The sequence below is a fragment of the Balaenoptera physalus genome, assembly GCF_965194825.1.
Source record: "Balaenoptera physalus genome assembly, chromosome: 10".
NCBI lineage: Eukaryota > Metazoa > Chordata > Mammalia > Artiodactyla > Balaenopteridae > Balaenoptera > Balaenoptera physalus.
This window is the reverse complement of record NC_138889.1, coordinates 22130453-22152558: the sequence shown is the minus strand read 5'-3', so window position 1 is coordinate 22152558 and position 22106 is coordinate 22130453. Positions and strand designations below refer to the sequence as shown.

At 35.4% G+C, this 22106-nt stretch overlaps 1 protein-coding gene and 1 long non-coding RNA gene across 4 annotated transcripts in view; both read left to right on the top strand.

The window, feature by feature from the left end:
- The window catches only part of LOC309667926, a 614088-nt gene that overhangs the window by 242643 nt on the left and 349339 nt on the right, over positions 1-22106 (top strand). The gene's annotated exons all lie outside the window — the stretch shown is intronic.
- RDX (radixin) overlaps positions 1-22106 on the top strand; it is a 97404-nt gene that overhangs the window by 41061 nt on the left and 34237 nt on the right. For all 3 annotated transcript variants that reach the window (XM_082476887.1, XM_082476885.1, XM_082476886.1), the window contains 5 exons: positions 992-1088; positions 1962-2125; positions 7256-7386; positions 19539-19699; positions 21144-21236. In XM_082476887.1, coding sequence (XP_082333013.1) covers positions 992-1088; positions 1962-2125; positions 7256-7386; positions 19539-19699; positions 21144-21236 — 646 coding nt within the window. The remainder of the gene's footprint in view (positions 1-991; positions 1089-1961; positions 2126-7255; positions 7387-19538; positions 19700-21143; positions 21237-22106) is intronic.

Below are 22106 nucleotides of genomic sequence, written 5' to 3'. Positions count from 1 at the left end.
CTCTCAGATAACATATATCTGTTTTCTCAACATCTTGCAGTTTCAGAGTTCTCAAGTGTATTTTTTAAATAGAATGATTGGCTTTTATTTGAAGTGTGCTTCTTGATGTCTTGTGAGTTATGTCTAGGAACTTAATTAAAATTTGTTCTCGCGTAGATAAAGAGTGATTCCTTAAATGTTATGCCTGGCATGTAGGTTGAAATTGAAATTAACATGTATACATCAGGAGCAGTGAGACAATGAATTAATAGGTGTATAATTTACTGTATTTTGTAACACTTTTTTTTGAACATTTATCTTATAGGAATTGTTTTGAATATTTTTAGACATCAATGAAGTAGAATATTCCTCCTGTATCATGCATAGTGAACAGTGTAATTTTACTTTGAAATTGACCAGGAATATATATGTCAGGCTCTTAGAGCACTTTTCAGTAATGATAGCTATAATTGCTTTATTCCTTTCTTTAATTTACCATCTCACATAAGCATCCAAGTCTGTGCCAGTAATGCCTTCTCCTAAGACGTTTCTTTTTATTCTGGGTTGGCTCCAGAATTTTATTTTCATTATTTACAAGTATCTAATAAAATACACATTCCTAAGCAAATAGAATAACTCCAAAAGAGAGGATTTTACTAATTTTACTCTGATTTTTTCATATATTACAAAGCAAGTTAAAATGCTATATCATTCAGAAGAGAAAATTTTGAAATCTTTGAAAAGCAAAAATGACTTCAAGAGTAATTTTTGTGGATGAAATCTTTTCTTCTTTTTCTTCCTTTAGAAAATTTTTGAATGAGTTTCTGTAAGAGTACCTATTATAGTTATGACTACAGATAAAGATGGGGAATGTGAAAGAGGGGTTAGCTCAAGATGGGAGGGATTGGGATTGGGGATTACGGACAAGGGGACTTTGGACTTAACTGGAATGGTTCAGTTTCTTTTTATAATGAGAATACATTAATCGTAAGGGATGCTTTCATTTTTTAAGGTTAACACCTAAAATTGGTTTTCCCTGGAGTGAAATCAGAAATATTTCATTTAATGACAAAAAATTTGTTATAAAGCCGATTGACAAAAAGGCACCTGTAAGTAAAATTCTTTCATTTTATGTATTAACTCTAATTTCTACCACTTTGCTATGATACCACTTGAAGAATGGCATTATTCATTTATTGAATTGCTTCTGAGGAATATTCTCTTTTCATAGTTTAACTTTCCCAATGATGAAATAACATTAAAAATACAAGGTTTTAATCTTTACAACATGTAAATTACCAGAGTTTTATTTTAACTGAGTTTTAACTATAAGGTAGGTAATATTTATTAGGAGGTGGTTGAAAACAATCAGCATTCCTATTTTAAAAAAACATGTTGGTGGCTAGAATTAGTAGAGGTTGCCCTACTCTAAATTAACTTGTTTATAGAGCTTTGCATTATGAACTTTGTATTTTCATAACTTGAAGCCTTGAACTTAAGAAATCTTTATATTTAAATAGATTTTTTGATTCCTCTAGTGTCAGGTATACTCCAGTATTTTAACTCAGTTATTGGAAAGACAAAGATATGGAGAACATTTCTAGGTTAAAAAGCTTAACAGCCTTGAACAAAGGTCCAGTTTTGAGATTAATGGCAAAAGGCAAAACAAACAAAAAATCCTCCTCTGAGGTGAAGAAACTGATGCTCATAGTTTCTTTGGAGAAGAAAAAAGAATAAATGACATTTAATGCACTGAGAGGTAAGAACATTAGCTTCTCCATGAAACTGGTAGGGAATGAAAAGGTGAGGAACCAGTTATGTGAAAGTATGGCATATACATGAGGAGTGAAGAAATTTTATGATTTCTAAACTATATGGACTATGACATTAGAAGTCATAGCACAGGTTGAAATTTAGTACAGGTTATTGTGAGAGAGACTGTCCTTCATGAAGATTTTAAATTTGGGCTCCTTTATGTTTAGGATTTTGTTTTTTATGCACCTCGTCTGAGAATCAATAAGCGGATTTTGGCCTTATGCATGGGAAACCATGAACTATACATGCGAAGAAGGAAGCCTGATACTATTGAGGTACAACAGATGAAGGCTCAGGCGAGGGAGGAGAAACATCAGAAGCAGTTGGAAAGGTATGGAATTTATAGCCTTTCATTTTTAATTGATAGGAATAGGTTATCTAAAATTTAAGAATCCTCATCAGTTTCTTTAACATACTCTAAATTTACATTTTTACGTTAGTTTCATTGTTACTAAAATTGAATGACAGGGACTTCCCTGGTGGTCCAGTGGTTGGGACTCCCTGCTCCCAATGCAGGGGGCCGGGGTTCGATCCCTGGTTGGGGAACTAGATCCCGCATACGTCAAGTAAATATCCTGTGTGCTGCAGCTACCACACAGCACAGCCAAATAAATAAATATTTTTTAAAAAATTGAATGGCAGCATGTATTATCACTATCCTCTTTTAAAATGAGTATGTATAATTTTCAAGTTAGAAATCTTTGACAAATATTTCTGAGAAAATGGCTTTTCGTGACTCCATAGATGTGCTTTTCTTTTATCGTGCTTGCTTTTTACTGACAGACTTTGGTATGGATGTAGTAGTTTGAAATTTTCAAGTTTGTTTTGCTTGTGATTTGTGTGTCTTAATTTTTCAGGGTAAGAATGTGCTGAGTATTTGCTTTGAAACAGTGTCAGTGACATTGTAGAACTGAAGTGAACAGTCAATATACAGAGCTGAATGACAATAGCACTCCCTACCAATGACACTGATATTTTTAACCATGGTTCACTTAGACTTTTGATCAAAAGGTGTTAAATATATTAAATTGAGATTTTTGAAATGTAAAAATACTGAATAAAATCCTTGTCAACCCTGGAACCACATTACTGGGTCTAGCAACATAATTCCTAAATCTGATTCTATATTAATTTAGACTTTATGCTTTATTTGAAAAAATTTAGAGACCAAATTAAAGTTAACCTCTGTTGAGGAAATCTTTGGAGAATAACACAATAATCTAAGAACAGAGTAGGTCCTGAAGAAAAAAAAATTGATGACCCCTAACCATATATATAAAAACATATGTCATGTTGGCAATAACATGATTTGAATCTAGCAATTAAATTGGTCCTCTGCCAGATATAATTTTGCTACCTATATTTTTAGTGTTTGTATTAGATTTATTTTTTTCTTAAATGTTCTCTGTATTTCAGATATTTTAGTAATTCACATTGCTCCCCTCAATTTGTCTGCCTTCGAGAAGTTTACTGCTTCACAAAACATTTTTTATACAGGCATGAAACTTTCCGGTAATTCCTGACCCCACCATTAAAGATGCTAAGTTGGAATGTTACTTTGGGCTCTGTCATTTTTCACTGCTCTCATGTAGCTTAGAATCACACTGTAGTTCTAGTCTTACCTACTTTTTAACATAGTTCTGTATTGGGCTTTACTTTCTCTCTTTTCTTATCCAGCATAGCCTTTCCCTCTCTCTCTCAAAGACAAAACTTTTTCTTTCTCTCATTCTCTCTCTCCCCCTCCCCCTCACCCTCTCTTTCTTCCTCCCTTCCTTTCCCATCCCTCTAAAGTCTCCTATCTGAGTTAAATGAGAAATTATATCTCATACTCATCAAGCCGTAATATGTCCTGACCAATCTGCTTGTCTATGATGTTGATGTATTATTTACATTCTTAACGTAAATATATTTCTCTATTTTTCTTTTGTTTCTCACACAGAGAGAGGAGTAGTATAATTAATAAACACCATTTGGTGATGGTGCTATATTTTAGTTAGTCTAAGGCCTAGATGAAAGTGAAAGATTTTAAGTTTCTTTCTTTCTTTTTTTTTTTTTAAACAGTAACAACCCCATGGTTCCTTTCTTGGAGTCCATGAAAGGTTCCAGCATTTCATTAGCAAGCATTTATTGACTGCTTTGTACACAGTAGGAGTTCAGTAATTGTTTAATTCATTTGAATGCCTAGAGGATGTTTTTTATTAGTCCAGCCACATAGGGATTGGCAGTCTTTCAGAAATGGCATTCCAAGTCTTCATTTATTCCCTACTTTACAGGTCAGAGAGAAATGACAGCTGTGTATGTGGAAACAATTTTAGTCAAGCCCAATGACAAAGTAGCCAGCAGACATACTTGGGGGAATGCTCAGAGATATGCTGCCTGTGCTGCTGGAGTCTCTTGGGCAAGAACAGTAGCTGGGAAGGGGCAGCAAGAGGCCTCTTTCCCTACAGTACGTTGGCATATGTGGCCATATTCTCTCCCCATAACTCTGATAGCTTTTTTTCTTATAGTGAAAATGATCTTATTTTCCATGGGTTATTCGTCCCTGTAGTCTGTGTTCTTAAGTTATTTGCATCCAAATTGAATTGAGTTTACAGTTTAGAGCCAGATACCTACATGTCAGTTGTAGGTTAGCTATGGGATATTCTGTGTCATGGCTGGCTGCCTGTATCACTAGGACTCAGCTGGTGTCATGCAAAGAATACAGGCTTTGGAATTAAATAAATCTGGGTTTGAATTCTCTTCTGACACTTGTTGAAAAGTAACTTCTGACCCACTGTTCTCTTGCCTTTACTATGAAAATAATAGTCCTACTTTTAGGAGTTTTTGTGAGAAATACTAGTGTCAGTATAGAAACATTTAGCAAAGTACCTGATGTTTTTAATAAGTAGTAGCAGTAAATAATTCTTAATATTATTAATACATAGTCTGAATAGAAGTTAGTTTGAGAAGTTAGTCTGAATATGTTAGTTTTAATCTTCACTTTAAGAAAAATGTAATTGAGGCCATCTGATATTCTTTAAAAAGTATAGTCTAAAATATTTTTTGTATAGTAGTACAGAGAATTGATAGTTTATTAATATGTTATTTATTTCTTAAAATAGAACAGCTTGGTCAAATGAGTGTTTCCAAATCCAAACTCTAAGTAAAAATATTTACATCTGTGGTTTAGAGTAATCACAAGAGGCTTGCTTCATGGGGAAAGTGAGAGTTAGAGACAGGGGTAAGATATTTTCAGAAGATGAAGCCAACCTAAGCAAATGTGTAAAAATAAGGATATGCACGGCATGCCTAGTGGCCTGTGAATGGACCAGTTTGCTCCTCCAACAATGTTTAGGGGAGAAGCAAGCTTTCAATTTCGTAAGGGAGACGAGACAGGCCTGCAAAAACCTAGGTATCACTAAGAAATGTGGAGAGCCAAAGGCATTTGTATTAATTGAATGGGATGTTAGTTGGTGATGGCTGTAGTCAGGCGAGAATTCTTATTAAGATATGAGACACAAGCCTCATAAGAGCGCAGCAGAGTAAACTTTGCAGAATGCTTTAAATATTATAGTCAAGTTAAATATCGGCTATACATTTATTCCATTTTTCAGTACAAAGACTAAATTTTCCCCCCAACTTGCTTGTTACCTTCTGTCTTATTTCCTGCTTCCATATCTCCTTTACCTCCATCCTTGAGGATGAACAAATGAAACATCAATAGGGAAAAGCTAAATAACACCAGTGCCTATCTCCAGAAGGGGCCATCTGTGTGCCAGAGCTGGACCCTGAAAGGTTCTGAGTTCATGGAATATTATTACAGCCTTTGGTCTTGAGATCTGTTTTGTGGTGTAAGTCCTCCTACAGTGTCTCAGGGCCTCAGGGAGGGAGGGAGGAAGGTAACTAACTGTCTTGGAGAACTGTGGCAACACTGGATTTGATTGAGCAGAGGCTGGGGAATGTTGGGGGTAGGCTATTCAACATCTTAGAGTAGCAGACAGCCTGGCACGGAAAAAAAGTAGCTCTTGGCTATACTAGCAATTCCTTGAAAAGTACTGTGCTCTTGCTTTCACAATCAAGCCTGCCTTTTCAGCTTTCTAAAGAGTACAGAAAGGTCAGCAGCCTCTGCGGAGGGCACCAGGCCCTTGCTTTGCTCAAGGAAGTTGGGAAACTCAAACATTTCCTTAAACCTCAAGCACCCCTGTCTTCTAGAGGGGTGGGGGCTCCCAAATTCTTACGTCTCTTTACCTGTGTGTACTCTTACAGGTTGAATAGGATAGGAAGAAAGAGGTGAATGTGCTGCAGAGTGAGTCCAAGTCTTGGCGGCAGAGGGGTGCTTAGTTATTGACTCCTGGCTGTTGAGAAAGTACCTTGTAGGGAATTCTAGAACAGAGGTGGAGCTCCCCTTGCATGAATGAACTCCAAGCCCTAGATTATTAAGTGCTGTGAGGATTCATTAAAACCAGCTGGGGAGGTATGGTCACCCTTACACTTAAGGGTCTATCTCTTGTCGACTTGCCACAACTGTACCTGTTTATCCCAAAGCTGGGTTGATTCTCTTTTCATGTTGGAGGCATATAGGTACTAGGAGCTGTAGGAATTTTTAGGTTTAGGTTTACTGAGTAAGGAATTGATAATAAAACTTTGCTGGTAAGCTTATCAGAGACTGCAGGTTGAGAAACTACATGGTTTGGGCCTGAAATTCAGAATTGACATCAAATGGCAGCAGTGTCTTTTAGAAATATTTAGGTATATTCAGGTAAGTGTCAGATGAAATCATAATCGATTTTTTTTTAACGAGAGAAAATTATTCCCATTAAAGTAGACAGTATAATCTGATAATTAACATAGGGTCTCTTATTCATCATTATACTTCTGGCCCTCAACACAGAGTCCGACCCACAGTAGGCCCTTGGTAGATGTTTGATGAATGAATTTGGCTATATTTAGATACATACTGTCATTCTAAGGGATTTGTCAAAGGAGATTAAACTGGTTTGTCATCTTGTATCTAAGCATAAGTTGGTACTACCTTAGAAATTAAACTTCTATTAATTAATTGTTAATGGTTGAAAATTGTTGCCCTCCCAGGTTATTTTGCTGTTTAAAGTGAAACAGCCTTGTTTACTCCCTTCAACCCTTTGTTACTTCCCCCAGTGGAGGGCTTCTGCTAATCTAAAGAAGGCATGTCCTTGGGTATAGCAGCTGTGCATTAACTCGTTTTGTGCTGACATAATGTACTGTCAAGAGTTCATTTTAAACAGTCATTGACTAAACTTTTTGCAACCTCACAATTGTGTATGTTAACAGTGTAGTCCTATATTCTTAACTATATGAGTTTTGAACAAATCTGAGTATAATGAGGACTCTTAAAATATTTATGCTGTAGTTTCTTCTTAGTTGATCCATAGCTAGTACTTAGGCTTCATATGAATATTTGCATATATTAATTTGTGACAGCACAATTGTAATTTCTTTCAAGGGCGCAATTAGAGAATGAAAAGAAGAAAAGAGAAATAGCAGAAAAGGAAAAGGAAAGAATAGAACGTGAAAAGGAGGAGCTAATGGAACGTCTGAGGCAAATTGAAGAACAGACAATGAAAGCCCAGAAAGGTAAAAGTTTCTTTTTGACACTGGATTCAAAATTGTTGCTCTGTCATCAGCTAATAGTATTTCTTACTACTGTTAAATCTTATTTGTCTTATCTAGAATAATTACATTTAATTGCCAATTTAATACTTGGTGGAATTACATCATAAACACGATTAAGGCACATTCAACTATACAAGGCTCATATATTCTTTGTCTTTCATTTACTTAAGCACTCAAATATTTTTATGTGTACCCTTATTATATATTACGAATGACTGTATATATTAATTTATTCCTATCACTATTCAGGGTTCCATAAACAAAAACACGTTTTCAGTACTTTCTAGTATTTAAACAAAAGCATTTTATGGATATGTAAGAACTTCAAGGCATCTAGATAATTAAAGGCATTTTAAGCTATTCTGACTATTTAAACTCTTCTGGAACTGTCTCTAAATTTAATTTCAGTATATTAAAAAAATGCACAACACATAGTAGAAGTGTTTTGTTTGTTTTTGGTAACATGTTTGGAAGAGCCTATGTCCTAGGCAGTAGGTAACCAAAATGCTACATTGTATATATAGAAAGGATACACTGGATTTAGAGAGTGTGGTTTATATAAAGTAACTCTAGAATATACTAATTTCAAACAAGAAATAGCGGGGAGAACAAAAGAAAAAAGGTATTGAGCAAAATAAGATGTTATGCTCCTTCCTAAGCAGTAGGATCTAGGGGATAACATGAAAATCTACATTATTTATAAAATTAAATTAATACCTGCTTTCCTGACAACTGGTAGGACCAGCCATTCACTTCTGTTGGAAATAGCTAATGGTCTTATTTAAGGTTTATTTTCATTCCTTACATCAGCCTACCATGGTGGGGAGACGCTGTTGAGCAGTGGGTAGAATAACTTGCAGATGGGTAGCTAGAGGAGGAAGTCACAAAGACTGTTAGAAATCCACAAACTGATCATTCCAATTGCAAGATGATTGGAAATAATATTTCTAAGAGAAGAAATAGAAAAAAAAAAACTGGATTTTATTCTGACTCATTAGAAGCCTCATTTCTCAGAGCTACAAAAGACCTAGAAACTTTAGTTTAAAGCCCAGAGGTAGTAAAGAGACTTATTTGCAGACCATAACACAAGGGTAGGACTTGTTTCCTGAATTCCAACTTGATGCTGTTTCTACCACTCTAGGTGCTTTTTCATCAGTTAAAGCAGACATTTGTGATGCGCCTACTTTGTGCTGTGTTTTAGAAAGGCAGATACATAGCATGCATGGGAGTCAAGGCTGTGTGGTTGACAGAAGTGAGATGTATACATTAAAAATATTAATAAAGTGAGGTAACATGTACTAAGCACCATGTGAAGAGTATAAGCAATACTCTTAGAGGAAGAATACTGTAAAAAAAAAATCTGGAATATACTAATGTGTGTTTTTTAAAAAAGGAAAGTTTAGGGCTTCCCTGGTGGCGCAGTGGTTAAGAATCTGCCTGCCAATGCAGGGGACACGGGTTCGAGCCCTGGTCCGGGAAGATCCCACATGCCACGGAGTGACTAAGCCCGTGCACCACAACTACTGAGCCTGTGCTCTAGAGCCCGTGAGCCACAACTACTGAGCCTGCGTGCCGCAGCTACTGAAGCCCGTGCACCTAGAGCCCGTGCTCTGCAACAAGAGAAGCCACCGCAATGAGAAGCCCGCGCACTGCAACGAAGAGTAGCCCCCCGCTCAGTGCAGCTAGAGAAAGCCCGTGTGTAGCAACGAAGACCCAATGTGGCCAAAAATAAATAAATAAAATAAATTTAAAAAAGAGAGGAAAGTTTAAAGAAATGTATGATACTGCTCTGATTTTAAAGAGAAGATTGAAGGATAGCACTTTTTCATTTACATAATACATTTTCTTAGAGAATAGCTATTTACTAAATCTTTCAATCTTATTTATTTAGGATGTATAATAAAAATATTAATGATTTACATACAGAAAAGTACTCAAGTAAAGAAGCACCAAAGAATATAAGGAAGATAAAACATAAGAAAGAATATAGAGCATGCCTGTCGAGACAGTTTCAAATCAGTCATCCTAAGGCAAAGGACATCCAGTTTGTTTTTTTGTTTGTTTTGTTTTGTTTTTCTAATAATAAAGCTTTTCCAGGCTGTCCTAAACTCTGCATGGTTGTCTTGTAATTTATGCTAAATTCTCATTCAAATGCAGTAACTCTGGTCATATCTAAATCATGATATTTAGTAGATAAACCTATAAGTTTTTGTTTGAAAAGAAACTTCCATACTTCATTATTGTCATTTTCTTGAAAAAAAATTTTATTGAAGTCATTATTTGAAATGTCATAAATCATTAAATAGAACCATTCTGACATTTTGCATTGCCATAATTCATCATTGTTAAATTATTTAGCTTCCTTTATCATTCTTTTAACCATCTTTAAGATATATTGGTGACTATATTTGAGATACAATACAGCCAAACTTGCATTTAGTCACTATTCCAACAAATATCAAAGTGAATTTCCAGCTTCACAAAGACAAACCGTAGGAAAGAGTTGGGGGTATAGTGATTTCATTCATTCTGGGTACTTGTTAAGCACCTAGTACTTAATAAGTACACCCAGTACTGTTCTAGGCATTGCTCTAGGTATTGGGGATATAGTATTGAACAGATAAGGTTCCTACTCTCATGTAGTACAGTTTATTGAGGAAAGACAGTGTAATAAAATTAACAGATAATAAAAATCATTTTATGTAGTTCTAAGTGCTGTGAAGGAGATAAACAGGATAATGTGATAAAAGTAGTAATGGTAAGTAGGAGGGGGTTTAGGCATGCATTGTTTATAAATAGGAGCCAAGCTTTAATTCTGTCATTAACTTATGACCATAAGCAAGTCATTTTAGCCTCTAGATTTCCTTATGTTCCTAATTTCTAAAATGGAGGTAAATAATGCCTAATTTAGCTTTTTTGAGATTTTTTGATATATAAAGTTAAAGTTTTTTGTTGTTGAAATTTTTTCATAAGTATAATAATGTGCATACCTCTTAGGTGTAAGGCTCAATGAATTTTTACAAAGTGTATTTATTTTTGTAACTACCCTGAAGAGGATAGAGAACATTACCTGCCCTCAGGGAACCCCACCTTGTGTCCCTTTGCAGTCATTTTTTCACCCCAGATGTGATATATCATTCTGATTTATATCATCATGAAGTTTAGTCTTACCTTTTTTTCTGATAGCTCTGTTGAGATATAATTTACATACCACACAGCCGTTTGAAGTGTACAATTTAATAGCTTTTAGTATATTTGCAGAGTTGTGCAGCCGCCATCACAATTTTAGAACAATTTCGTCACCCCAGAAAGAAGTCCCATACCTGTTAGCAGTCGCTCCCATTTATTCCCAGTTCTCCCTCCCTCAGCCTTAGGCAGCTACTAATTTACTTTTTATCTCTATAGACTTGCCTTCTGGACATTTCATGTGAATGCAATCATGCAAAATGTGGTCTGTTGTGACTTGCGCTGAGCATAACGTTTTCAGGGTCCATCACGTTTTAGCGTGTATCAAGGACTTTATGCGTACAATGCTACATTTTACTTTTTCATCAGTTGTTTCCACTGTTTGGCTGTTGTGAATATGCTGCTATGAACATTTGTGTACAAGTTATTGTGTATCTGTATGTTTTCATTTCTTTTGGGAATAAGCCTGGGAGTGGAATTGCTGGGTCATATGTTTAACTTTTTGAGGACATGTGCATCTGATTTCTAAAACAATTATATGTCATTTAACATTCCTACCAGCAAGACATGTTTTCTCCACATCCTCCCCAACACTTGTTAATATTTATCTTTTGGATTGTAGTCATGATAATGGGTGCGAAGTGGTATCTCATTGTGGTTTTGAGTTGCATTTTCCTAATGGCTAATGATGTTGAGTATCTTTCCATGTCCTTATTGGCCATTTATATATCTTCTTTGGAAAAATGTATTTTCAAATTTTCTGCCCGTTTTTCAATCATGTTTTTTTTGTTGTTGAGGTATAAGAGTTTTTTTTAATATTTGTGTGTAAATCCCTTATCATATATCAGATATATGATATGCAAATATTTTCCCCTGTTCCATGGGTAATCTTTTCACTTTGTTGATGGTGTTAAATTTGGTTTTAAATTTGGATGAAGTCCAATTTATTTATTTATTTATTTTGGCTTTTATTGCTTGTGCTTTCAGTGTAATGCCTTAGAATCATCTTGCCTGTGTTTGAAATATATAGAAATGAATTCATGTGTACTTACTTTTGGCTTCTTTTTGCTCAGACTTATGCAGGTAGCTGTAGTTTGTTTTTTCACATTGTTGTGTAATGTTCTATTGCATGTATTTAACACAGTTTATGCATTCTACTGGTGATGGACATTTGTGATATTTCCAGTTTGGGGTTATTATAAAATAAGGCTGCTATGAGCATTCTTGAACATAGCACTTGGTGTACATACCTACTAGTTTGTGGGATGTACACATCTAGGAGTGGAATTGCGGGATCACAGCTGTATAGAGCTATAGTAGATACTGCCACCAGTTTCCCAAAGTGGTTGTGTCAAATTTCATTCCTACCACTGCTCTACATCTTCATCATTACATTCACCACTCATTATTATCAGGGTTTCTTTTTTGTTTTGTTTTGTTTGTTTAGCCATTCTGGTGAATACAGTGAGTACAGTGCATTTTCTTGATGACTGATGATTTTGAGCACATTAGCAAATGCTTATAGCTGTCTGTGAAGTGCCTTTTCACTTGTTTTGCCCATTCAAAAGAAAAAATTGGATTTTCTTCTTTTTCTTATTGATCTGTAGGAGTTCTTTACATGTATTGTAAAAACATCTCTCTGTGGTTTACCTTTTTACTCTCTTAATGGTGTCATTTAATGAAAAGACAGTCTTAACTTTAAGCTCCATTTATCACTCTTTTTCCTTATGGTTGTGAATGTATTATTGTTTACTACCTCCTAGAAACTTTGTTTTACCTTTCACATTTAGGTCCACAGTCCATATGTAAGTGATTTTTATAAGAGTCAAGGTTTGTTTTTTCCCGTACGTATTTCTAACTGACCCAGACCCATTTATTGCAAAGACTTTGTACCATACATAGCATCACCTTTGTCACAAATCCAGACGTCTATATGTACGGATCTGTTTCTAGACTCTGTTCTGTTCCACTTATCTATTTGTCTGTCCTATTGCCAATGCCACAGTGTTCAGTAACTAGTTGTACCTAAAAAGATTTTTAACTGACGTGTCATAAATAAGTCATAGGTATATAATAAAATGGTAGGAAGCATGTTTCAAAGACAAGGCAACTCTTGGGCTCCCATGTTACTTAACTTTATCTTTAATTTTTTATGGTATTAGTTGTTAATTGTTACACATTATATACTTTCATAAATTATAATCCTGAAATTGAGAAAAGGAAAATAATTACTTGAAAAAGTTAATACAGAGAGCCATTTAGTTTATAACAGGACAAACTAAGTCTCCAGAAGAGTTTAATATCTGCCAAGACTGGACTTCTCCATTTAAGTCAACGGACTGAGTATTCTGCATATTTCACAGAATAAACCCTCTCCTCCCATGGTATTGCTAGGTGATTCACCTCCGGGATCATTCCTGGGTTGGTAGTTTTCTCTTTGTTTGCTGTATTAACTCTACTTTTCCTTTCCTCCCATCTCCCGTAGCTTCCTGTTCTACTTATTCACAATCCTTTTCTTAATAGAGAGCTCCCGGAGAGGAAGTTCTGGAGATGGAAAATCCAAGAGAGGATGATCAGCTGTTGAAATGTCTTTGCTGCAAACCTCTATGGGTTGAGGATGTGATAACAGTTTCTCAATGTGATGACAAGCTCTGTAACTCTGATTTATCTTCTAAGCTGGCATTTATAATACAGCTTTTCTTTTGGGTTTCCCACTGCTGCCCAAGTCTGGTCTTTTCAGATTTTCCTTCCTTTAATCTTTCATTCTCAGCCACAGGAGGAGCTTCACATCCTCTTCACATTTGCAGTATTGCTGTTTATTTGGTGGTTATAAATGTTATCTTTTTTGAGGTGGAGAGGGGGCTTTTTTTTTTTTTCCTTCAATGCATGATTCTAGTGCAGTGGCTTACTGTTTTGCTAAAATAAAATTAGTAGTGTATTTGGGTCCCTGTCAAAGAGCTCCTGAATTTTACCTGGTGTTTCTTTATAGAGGGCCTGTGGATTGTGAACCTAAATGTTAAAGGTAGAATGAAGTTTCTAGAAGGTAGTAAAGGAGAGAATGTGTTCATAACCATAAGGAAAAGATTGATAAATTAAACTTTTATAATTATAAAGAGGACTCTGGCCCTTGGCATCTTTGCAGAGGGTTTGTAGGACCCCTGAAAATCTGTTTCTACATTATTGTCAGTGTTCCTCTGGCCTTTGATTCTTTCCTCATGCTTTGCTTTTTTTCCACCTCTCCTAGATGAGCAGTGTCAATCATAGTTATTTTAATGACCTTGCTTGCAAACTCCAGTATCTGGATAATCTCTGGGCCTATTCTATAGTCTGTTTTCCCTTTTTGGGGTGGGGGGAGGGGGTCAGGGGCTCATTTGGTCCTATCTGGTATACCTGGTAATTTTGATTGAATGCCCAACATTGTATATGAAAAGTTATAGAGACTTTGGATGGTGTTATTTTCCTTTAGAGAGGATTTAATTTGCTTTTGATGGGCAAAATATGTGCAGATCACCTTGATAGAGTTGAGCTGGGTTTCAGGCTTTGTTAACGTTGGTCTCTTTCTGGTTTTCCCTCATTGCTAGTCTGTAGCCCTTTGGGGGTGTCATCTGAAAGACAGCATATTTACTGGGGCACGTCTGTCTTAGAGGGCCTTGAACTCCAACCTTTGACTCCCAAGCTGCAACAGAGTGTTAATCTCTCTGGTCACCTCTTTACCCTCTTACAGCTGCTTTTTGCTTGTTTCCGTACGTGTACATTTTAGGAATTGGCAAATATCTTGAGGGGAAATACACATAGATTTTGAGACTTTTCTGTTTACTCCTTTTCAGGATCTTGTCCTTTCAAGCCTTGGATGCTTTGGCAGCCCCAAAGTCTAAATCTCTGTCTTCTTAGCCTGGTAGAATACTACAGGCTCTGCTTCTATTCCACTCTACTGGGAATATTATATACCTATTTTTTTGCATATAAAATAAGCAAATACATGATATACACACAAAGATATGTTTTTCTTTCCACTTCTTTCTTTTTTTTTTTTTTTTTTTGTTGGCAATAATCTCAGATTTTATTCAAAAGCAAGACCACCCACCCCAGTTACTCTGGTTATCCCTTCATAATGAACATATCCTACTTTTACAAAATTTTTCCTTGTGTCTACTTCAGTGAATTTAAAAATTAATTTATTGTCTCAATTCTCTTCTAATTGTTTGGCTGTGGAAAATTGGCATATTAGATTGCACTGCCTGGACCAGCAACCAGAAGATCCCCTACAAACTTGTTAGAAAAGTAAATTCTGTGGCTCCATCCCACATCTGTTGAATCAGAACCCATAGCGGTGGTACCCAACAATCTAATTTAACAAGTCATCCAGGAGATTCTGGTAGAAACCATTTGAGAAACACTGACATATGAGAAACATGTGCTATTTACTTAATGGACAGGCAGACATGGAAGTGAGGGAATATATCAAATAAGAAAATAAGCAGTGGCCCAAGTGTTTTGACTCTAAATGGGTATAGAACAAGAATAGCCATGAATGAGACTCATAAACTGGTTCTATTCAGATACATATGAACTGCCCCTCTCTTCTGCTTGATATCCATGGGCTTACGTTAGTGTAAAACCCCAAGTACATTTGTCTTGGGCAGATCTGTAAATTCTTCAGCATATGGACACTGTAGAGAAAGAAGTAGGATTGACCATTTCCTCCTAATCACCTCCCAGGCTGCATTACCCAATACGCAGTCTGTCTACGCACATGTTTCTGTCATCTGCCAAGCAGGGGCAGAAAAAAAAAAAGTAATATATAAATATATTTATATAAATAAGTACATTTATATAAATATAGATTTTTATATAAATAAATATGTATAATATATATATTTAAAATCTTCATTTTGGGTAATTTTTTTAAAAGTACCAAAATGGTCATTATTAGAAAAAGCAAAACATTTTTGGCCTTCCTTATATCTTTTTTTTTTTTTTTTTTTTTTTTTTAAAGAAGTCAACCTACCATTGCTTAAACAGCACACGTGGTAAGCTGCTCTTTTTTCTTGAATCTTTTTTTTTTTTTTTTTAAATTAATTAATTAATTTATGGCTGTGTTGGGTCTTTGTTTCTGTCCGAGGGCTTTCCCTAGTTGCGGCAAGTGGGGGCCACTCTTCATCGCGGTGCGCGGGCCTCTCATTGAGTGGCCTCTCTTGTTGCAGAGCACAGGCTCCAGACGCGCAGGCTCAGTAGCTGTGGCTCACGGGCCTAGTTGCTCCGCGGCATGTGGGATCTTCCCAGACCAGGGCTCGAACCCATGTCGCCTGCACTGGCAGGCAGATTCTCAACCACTGCGCCACCAGGGAAGCCCCCCTTATATCTTTTTATGACTTTGTATTGTTTTTAGTTTGATTGCTGGGACTAAGGCACTAGATATAATTTTTCAATGCCTGAGGCCTTATAGGGTTTTAATCTGGCTCAGAATTCTCCACTTCCACTTCTCTCTTAAACAAAAGGTACATATATCCTTTTGCACCTTGCTGTTTTCAGTTACCATTGCTTAGATGTACAGGTATTCTAAAATTGCTTTTTCAGTAAGTAATTTGTAATCATATTCTTAATTCTATGATTTCTAAGAATTTTGATAATAGAACTTTTATTTGTTTTTTTTTTTTTATAATAGTATTAGTTCTTTTCCCAGGGTAAAAATAAACTATTGCCCTAGACTGGAAAGAGGAAGAAAAAAATCTATAATTTTCTGAGATATTTTTTTATTAATTTTTTTTTTACGAATACTGTTACAATTTTTATAGCTTCCAATCTTTGCCCTTGGGGGTGACATAAGAGTTGATTTGGCTTGCCAAGTCTTAGACCTGTCAAAATCAAGTGATGCTTGTGTTCAAACCTGATTGAGAAAGAGAAGCTTTCACAAATTTTATTAGCTTGAACTTAGAATAACTTCCCTGGTCTACACCTAATTAACTTCCATAACCATCTACATCAATATACTGTGTACTGTTAATGAGAGAAACAATTTATTCTTGTAACCTTTCACCTTTGTCCTGAAAGAGCTGAGATTCTAAAAGAAGCCAGATTTCCTTCGTACTCTCTTCTCACATGCCAGACCTCAAAAATTGTAGGTTCTTGATTTTTTTGTGATCCAGTTAGGCAAAACATTGATACTATTCACATTTGTCATCTAACCCTTCTCCTCAAGGGCTTCTAACTGGATCCAAGATCTGGAGGGATGTTTGTTTCATAGAAATATATATATATTTTTTGGCCATGCCACGGACCTTGAAGGGTCTTAGTTCCATCTTAGTTCCCCTGACCAGGGATTCATCCCAGGGCCACAGCAGTGAAAGTGCCGAGTTCTAACCACTGTACCTCCAGGGAACTCTGGAAATATTCTAATTTGTGGGTTCACAAACTTTTTCTGTAAAAGGCTGGATAGTAAATATTTCAGGCTTTGCAGGCCACAGCTATCAACTCTCCCATTGCAGCATGAAAGCAGTCATGTGCAATACCTAAACGAATGAGAGTGTGTTCCAGTAAAACTTTATTTACAAAAACACGGCATTGCGTTGGGTTTGGTCACTGAGCCATAGTTTGCCAATCATAGTTAACTGGAGAGGAAAGAAAGATCACTGTGGGATATATGGCACTTCAAAACCTTCCTTTCTAGACTAGAGACTAGAGTAGATTTGAAGTTTTCAGTTCATTTTCAACATTAAAAAAAATTAGACTTTTGTGTAATTCTTAATATACCACAAAACAACCATTGCTCTGTCAACTATTCCTCAAATTAATACTTAGTACAAAAAAACTGTTAGAAAATAAAGAATATTTTGAAATTTAACTTTGTAACCCAGACTTATTTTTCTTTATTGGCTCATAGTACAGAAAGAATTTTTATTATGAGAGAAAATAAGGCATTGTTTTCATTTGTAAACTTATTATTTGTTTGCTTGTTTAGAAGGAGGATACAGCTGTGAACTTTGTGAGCTTTCTTCTATGTATTAGTCAGCCAGATGGAAAGAATGATCATAAAAAAAGTTAGATGGGCTAGCTCTGATGGCCAAGTTTTAGAAGACATATACGAAAATGAATAATCCTAGAATTTAGCTTCAGTAACATCCTTCGTTATATACATTTCATCTTTATAGCCAAATAGTCACGTAGAATTTTTACATTTTATCTAGAGTTCAAAGTCATTTTTCTTCCCAGTCTTCTCAAAACCTCCCAAGTCTTAACTGCAGTTACTTAAATTAGTTCTGACCAAGAATAACAAAATGAAGAACAGTAAGGTGATTTGTACATTACAGTTAGCTTTCAAATCTTTTGACCTATAGATTTTCAGTTTTTCCTTTTTTTCTAAAGTATACAGAAAGGGAGAGTCATTCTTTGTAGGACATTGCACCCATCTTAATAGATGACATTCACTTGTCTTCTGTCACAAATGTCCTTACTATTGAACAAAGATTGTCAGAATAATATTTAAAATTAGTACTTTCAAATTGATTTCAAATCTTTTGGCTTTGTGCTAGTAACATTTTCCTTTCTCAAATCATTAGAATAAGAGAAGAGAATTAACTTTATGATCTGTACACTTATGGATTAAAATTCACCTCATTTATCTCCAAATATTACTTACTTGTCTTCATGCTTGAGGAATGGATATGTACTAATAACTCAAAATTTTCAGTAATTCATATAATTCACATCAAAATTCCTGTTTGAGTCAGTAAGTATTGTTTTCAGTCTTAATGTCTTGGGTTTACTTATCTAATACTTAGTTTAGGTAAGTAAAAACTTATTTAAGTTTTAAAGTGTGTTATTTTATAGACTTTTGAAACAGATGGCAGTTTGTTTAGGTCAAAACTTTGGAGAGAGTTTTTTTTTTTAATTTTCATTGGTGTATAGTTGATTTACAATGTTGTATTAGTTTCAGGTGTTCAGCAAAGCGAATCAGTTATACATATACATATATCGCCTCTTTTTTTTTAGATTCTTTTCCCATATAGGCCGTTACAGAGTATTGAGTAGAGGTCCCTGTGCTATACAGCAGGTTCTTATTAGTTATCTATTTAATATATAGTATTGTGTATGTGTCAGTCCCAATCTCCCAGTTTATCCCTTCTCCCCGCCCCCCCGCCCCCGCAATCCCCTGGTAAACATAAGTTTGTTTTCTACATCTGTGACTCTGCTTCTGTTTTGTAAATAAGTTCATTTGTACCTTTTTTTAGATTCCACATATAAGCAATATCATATTTGTCTTTCTCTGTCTGACTTACTTCACTCAGTATGACAAGCTCTAGGTCCATCCCTGTTGCTGCCAATGGCATTATTTTGTTCTCTTTTATGGTTGAGTGTATATAGGTACCATTGTATATTCCATTGTATATAGGTATCACATCTTTACCATTCATCTGTCAATGGACACTTAGGTTGCTTCCATGTCCTGGCTGTTGTAAATAGTGCTGCAATGAACATTGGGGTAATGTATCTTTTTGAATTATGGTTTTCTCTGGGTATATCCCCAGGAGTGGGATTGCTGGGTCATATAGTAGTTCTATTTTTAGTTTTTTAAGGAACCTCCATACTGTTCCCCCTAGTGGCTGTACCAACTTACAGTCCCACCAACAGTGTAGGAGGGTTCCCTTTTAGAGAGTATTTTTTAAAAATAAAATAAAGGATGTGCTTCTAGCTTTATGACATAACTTGAATTACAGAGAATTTTCATTTCTTTGCATTTTTGAATTGTGTAATAGAGTTTTAAAAGTTATTAGGCTTTTGCCAAGTTAAAAACGAGGTAATGTTCATTTGCATATGTGCTAATTTTAAGGAACTGTACAGATTAGATTCCTTGCTACTATTTTGATTTCTTTTGATAATGAGAATATTAGAATTAATCATTGTTTTGGGGGGATACATATATTTGACAGAACTAGAAGAACAGACTCGAAAAGCTCTAGAACTGGACCAGGAACGAAAACGAGCAAAAGAAGAAGCAGAAAGGCTTGAAAAGGAGCGTCGAGCTGCTGAAGAGGCCAAATCTGCTATAGCAAAACAGGCTGCCGACCAGATGAAGAATCAGGAGCAGCTGGTAGGGAACCTGGGTTCTGTTAGGGGAAAGGAAAAATTCAGACAAAAGCATGGACAAAATCGGTCCCGCAATTTCAGAGTATTTATTCTCTGAGCGCAAAGGTGTTGGTTAATTACGTTTTCAAATCTCCTCACTGTGGTATGTGTGCAATCACTGCAAAGAACTTATATCTTTTTATTCGAATGTATTTTAAAGCAGTAAGTAGAATAACAAAGAATTATGAAAACCATAGACTACATGGACCATTTTCTGTATTCAGACAGAGGAATACCCACCATCACAAATGAAATACCAGTGTAAAAATAGACAATTTGGAGGTTGCAGTATTTAGTACAGTAAATAAATGATCAGTATTGTGCAGCCACTGCCAAAAGTGTGTTGTAATGTATCCAAAATCAACAGTAAAATTTTGTTTGCTAATGAGTACCAATAAAATAATAAAATAAATTCAAATAATGGAAACTTAAAAAAAAACCACCTTTGTAAAATTAAGTATATTATGCCTTCTGGAAAGCAAACCAAAGAGACAAGTGTGGAAACAACAAAGTGTGGAAATAAGCCTAAAATGTTTATTTCTTCTTTTAAAAGGAAACCTAAAAATAAAACCATAAAAGATACATGGAGCCTGTTGCTAACAAAAGATTCTGATTTGCTTAGTTTTTGTATAAGCCACTGGCATGTTTTGCTTTAGATAAGTTGACAATTACATATATTCTAAACCCCGTAAGATAACCTTAGGTTAACTGTAAGATAGATCATAATTGATTGGGTTTTTTTGTGTATTTAGTGGACTTGCAAATAATGAGGAGTAGGCATGACACCTAGAAAATTTGGGATTTAAATATTGGTTTAGGCATTTCCTTGCTATGTGTCTTTGGGTCTTTCTGCGCCTCAGATCCCTCCCTTTGAAAAAAGGAATAATACCACCTAATAGTATTGTTGGGGAATCAAATGAGATTATTTGACAAAGTGCTGTTTAAATTATAAAGTGTTATGTAAATAGAATTCTTTTTCCTTCTGTAGGCTTTAACAGATACTTTATTGATGAAAGTTAAAAAATAGCTCCCGAAAACAAATAACTACATGTATATAGAATAATAAAAATTTTTTCACTTTGTCTCATTAGCTCATTATACCTAGTACAAGTAAGATATTTATGCTCTTAAAGAAATAGTTCCTTTTTTTAAACAGAAGACTATCTAAGAAAAACATATAACACAGTCCATGTGGGAATTCCCTGGCGGTCCAGTGGTTAGGACTCTGAGCTTCCACTGCAAGGGGCACAGGTTCGATCCCTGGTCGCAGAACTAAGATCTCACAAGCTGCACGGCATGACCAAAAAAAAAAAAAAAACAGTCCATGTACATTAAAGCTTTTTTGACTTAATATAAATGACTGAAAATATATTACTTTTTAGTATTGGTAATTGTTTTGTTTATTTTAGGCAGCAGAACTTGCCGAATTCACTGCCAAGATTGCGCTTCTAGAAGAAGCCAAGAAAAAAAAGGAGGAGGAAGCTACTGAGTGGCAACACAAAGTAATCATTTGTTCATCACTATAAATTATTGAACATCTATTTTGTACCCAGCCGTATGTGGAATTTATAGAGATAAACATAAGATGCTGTCATGATTTAGAGGGGAAGAGGTACCTCTGTATGAATGTGTATGTACTGTATTAAATACTAGTCTAGTGATAATAAGCTAAGTACTTTGGGAACACAGAAGAAATGTTTAATTTCTGAGGGAATGAGGCAGGTGTTGGGGAAACCCTTATAAATTTAAGCCGGCTCTTGAATAATATATTCAGTTTGGGGGTAGAAAAGATGGGGACTGAAGAGGTAGTCATTCCAGATTGAGGGAATTGAATGAGCATAGGAAGTATAAAAGCACACGACAGATGTGAGGTCAACTAGTAAGTGAGCAAAACTTAGAGTCTGTTTTCAGAAATTTTGAGAGTTGTGGCTAGAAAGTTAGAGAGGGAATTAAGTTGTGAAAGGCTTTAAATAAATGCCCTGCTAAGGCAAGATGCTGGGAAATATCTGTAGACGTTGGACTCTGAAGATTTCAAAACAGGATTGTAACATGATCAAGCATGGTTTTATAAAAGCAGTTTTCTTTCCCTCTTAAATTTTCGTTGTAGCACTTTGGATTTCATAGGGAATTTTTGGTATTGAGAGTTATGTATATATGTATATATCAATAGACCTCTACAAAAGGAAAAAGACTTAACTTTTTTGTTAACACTACTTTCTTTATTAGAATTGTATAGATGCCTTTTAGGGATGATTTATGAACTTAAGGGACACACAAACTTACAAAAATAACATATCACAGAGGCACATCCTGTGAATTGTAGAAATTAGAAAATGCATGCAAAAGAAAAATCACATTCTTGCAAACTGGGA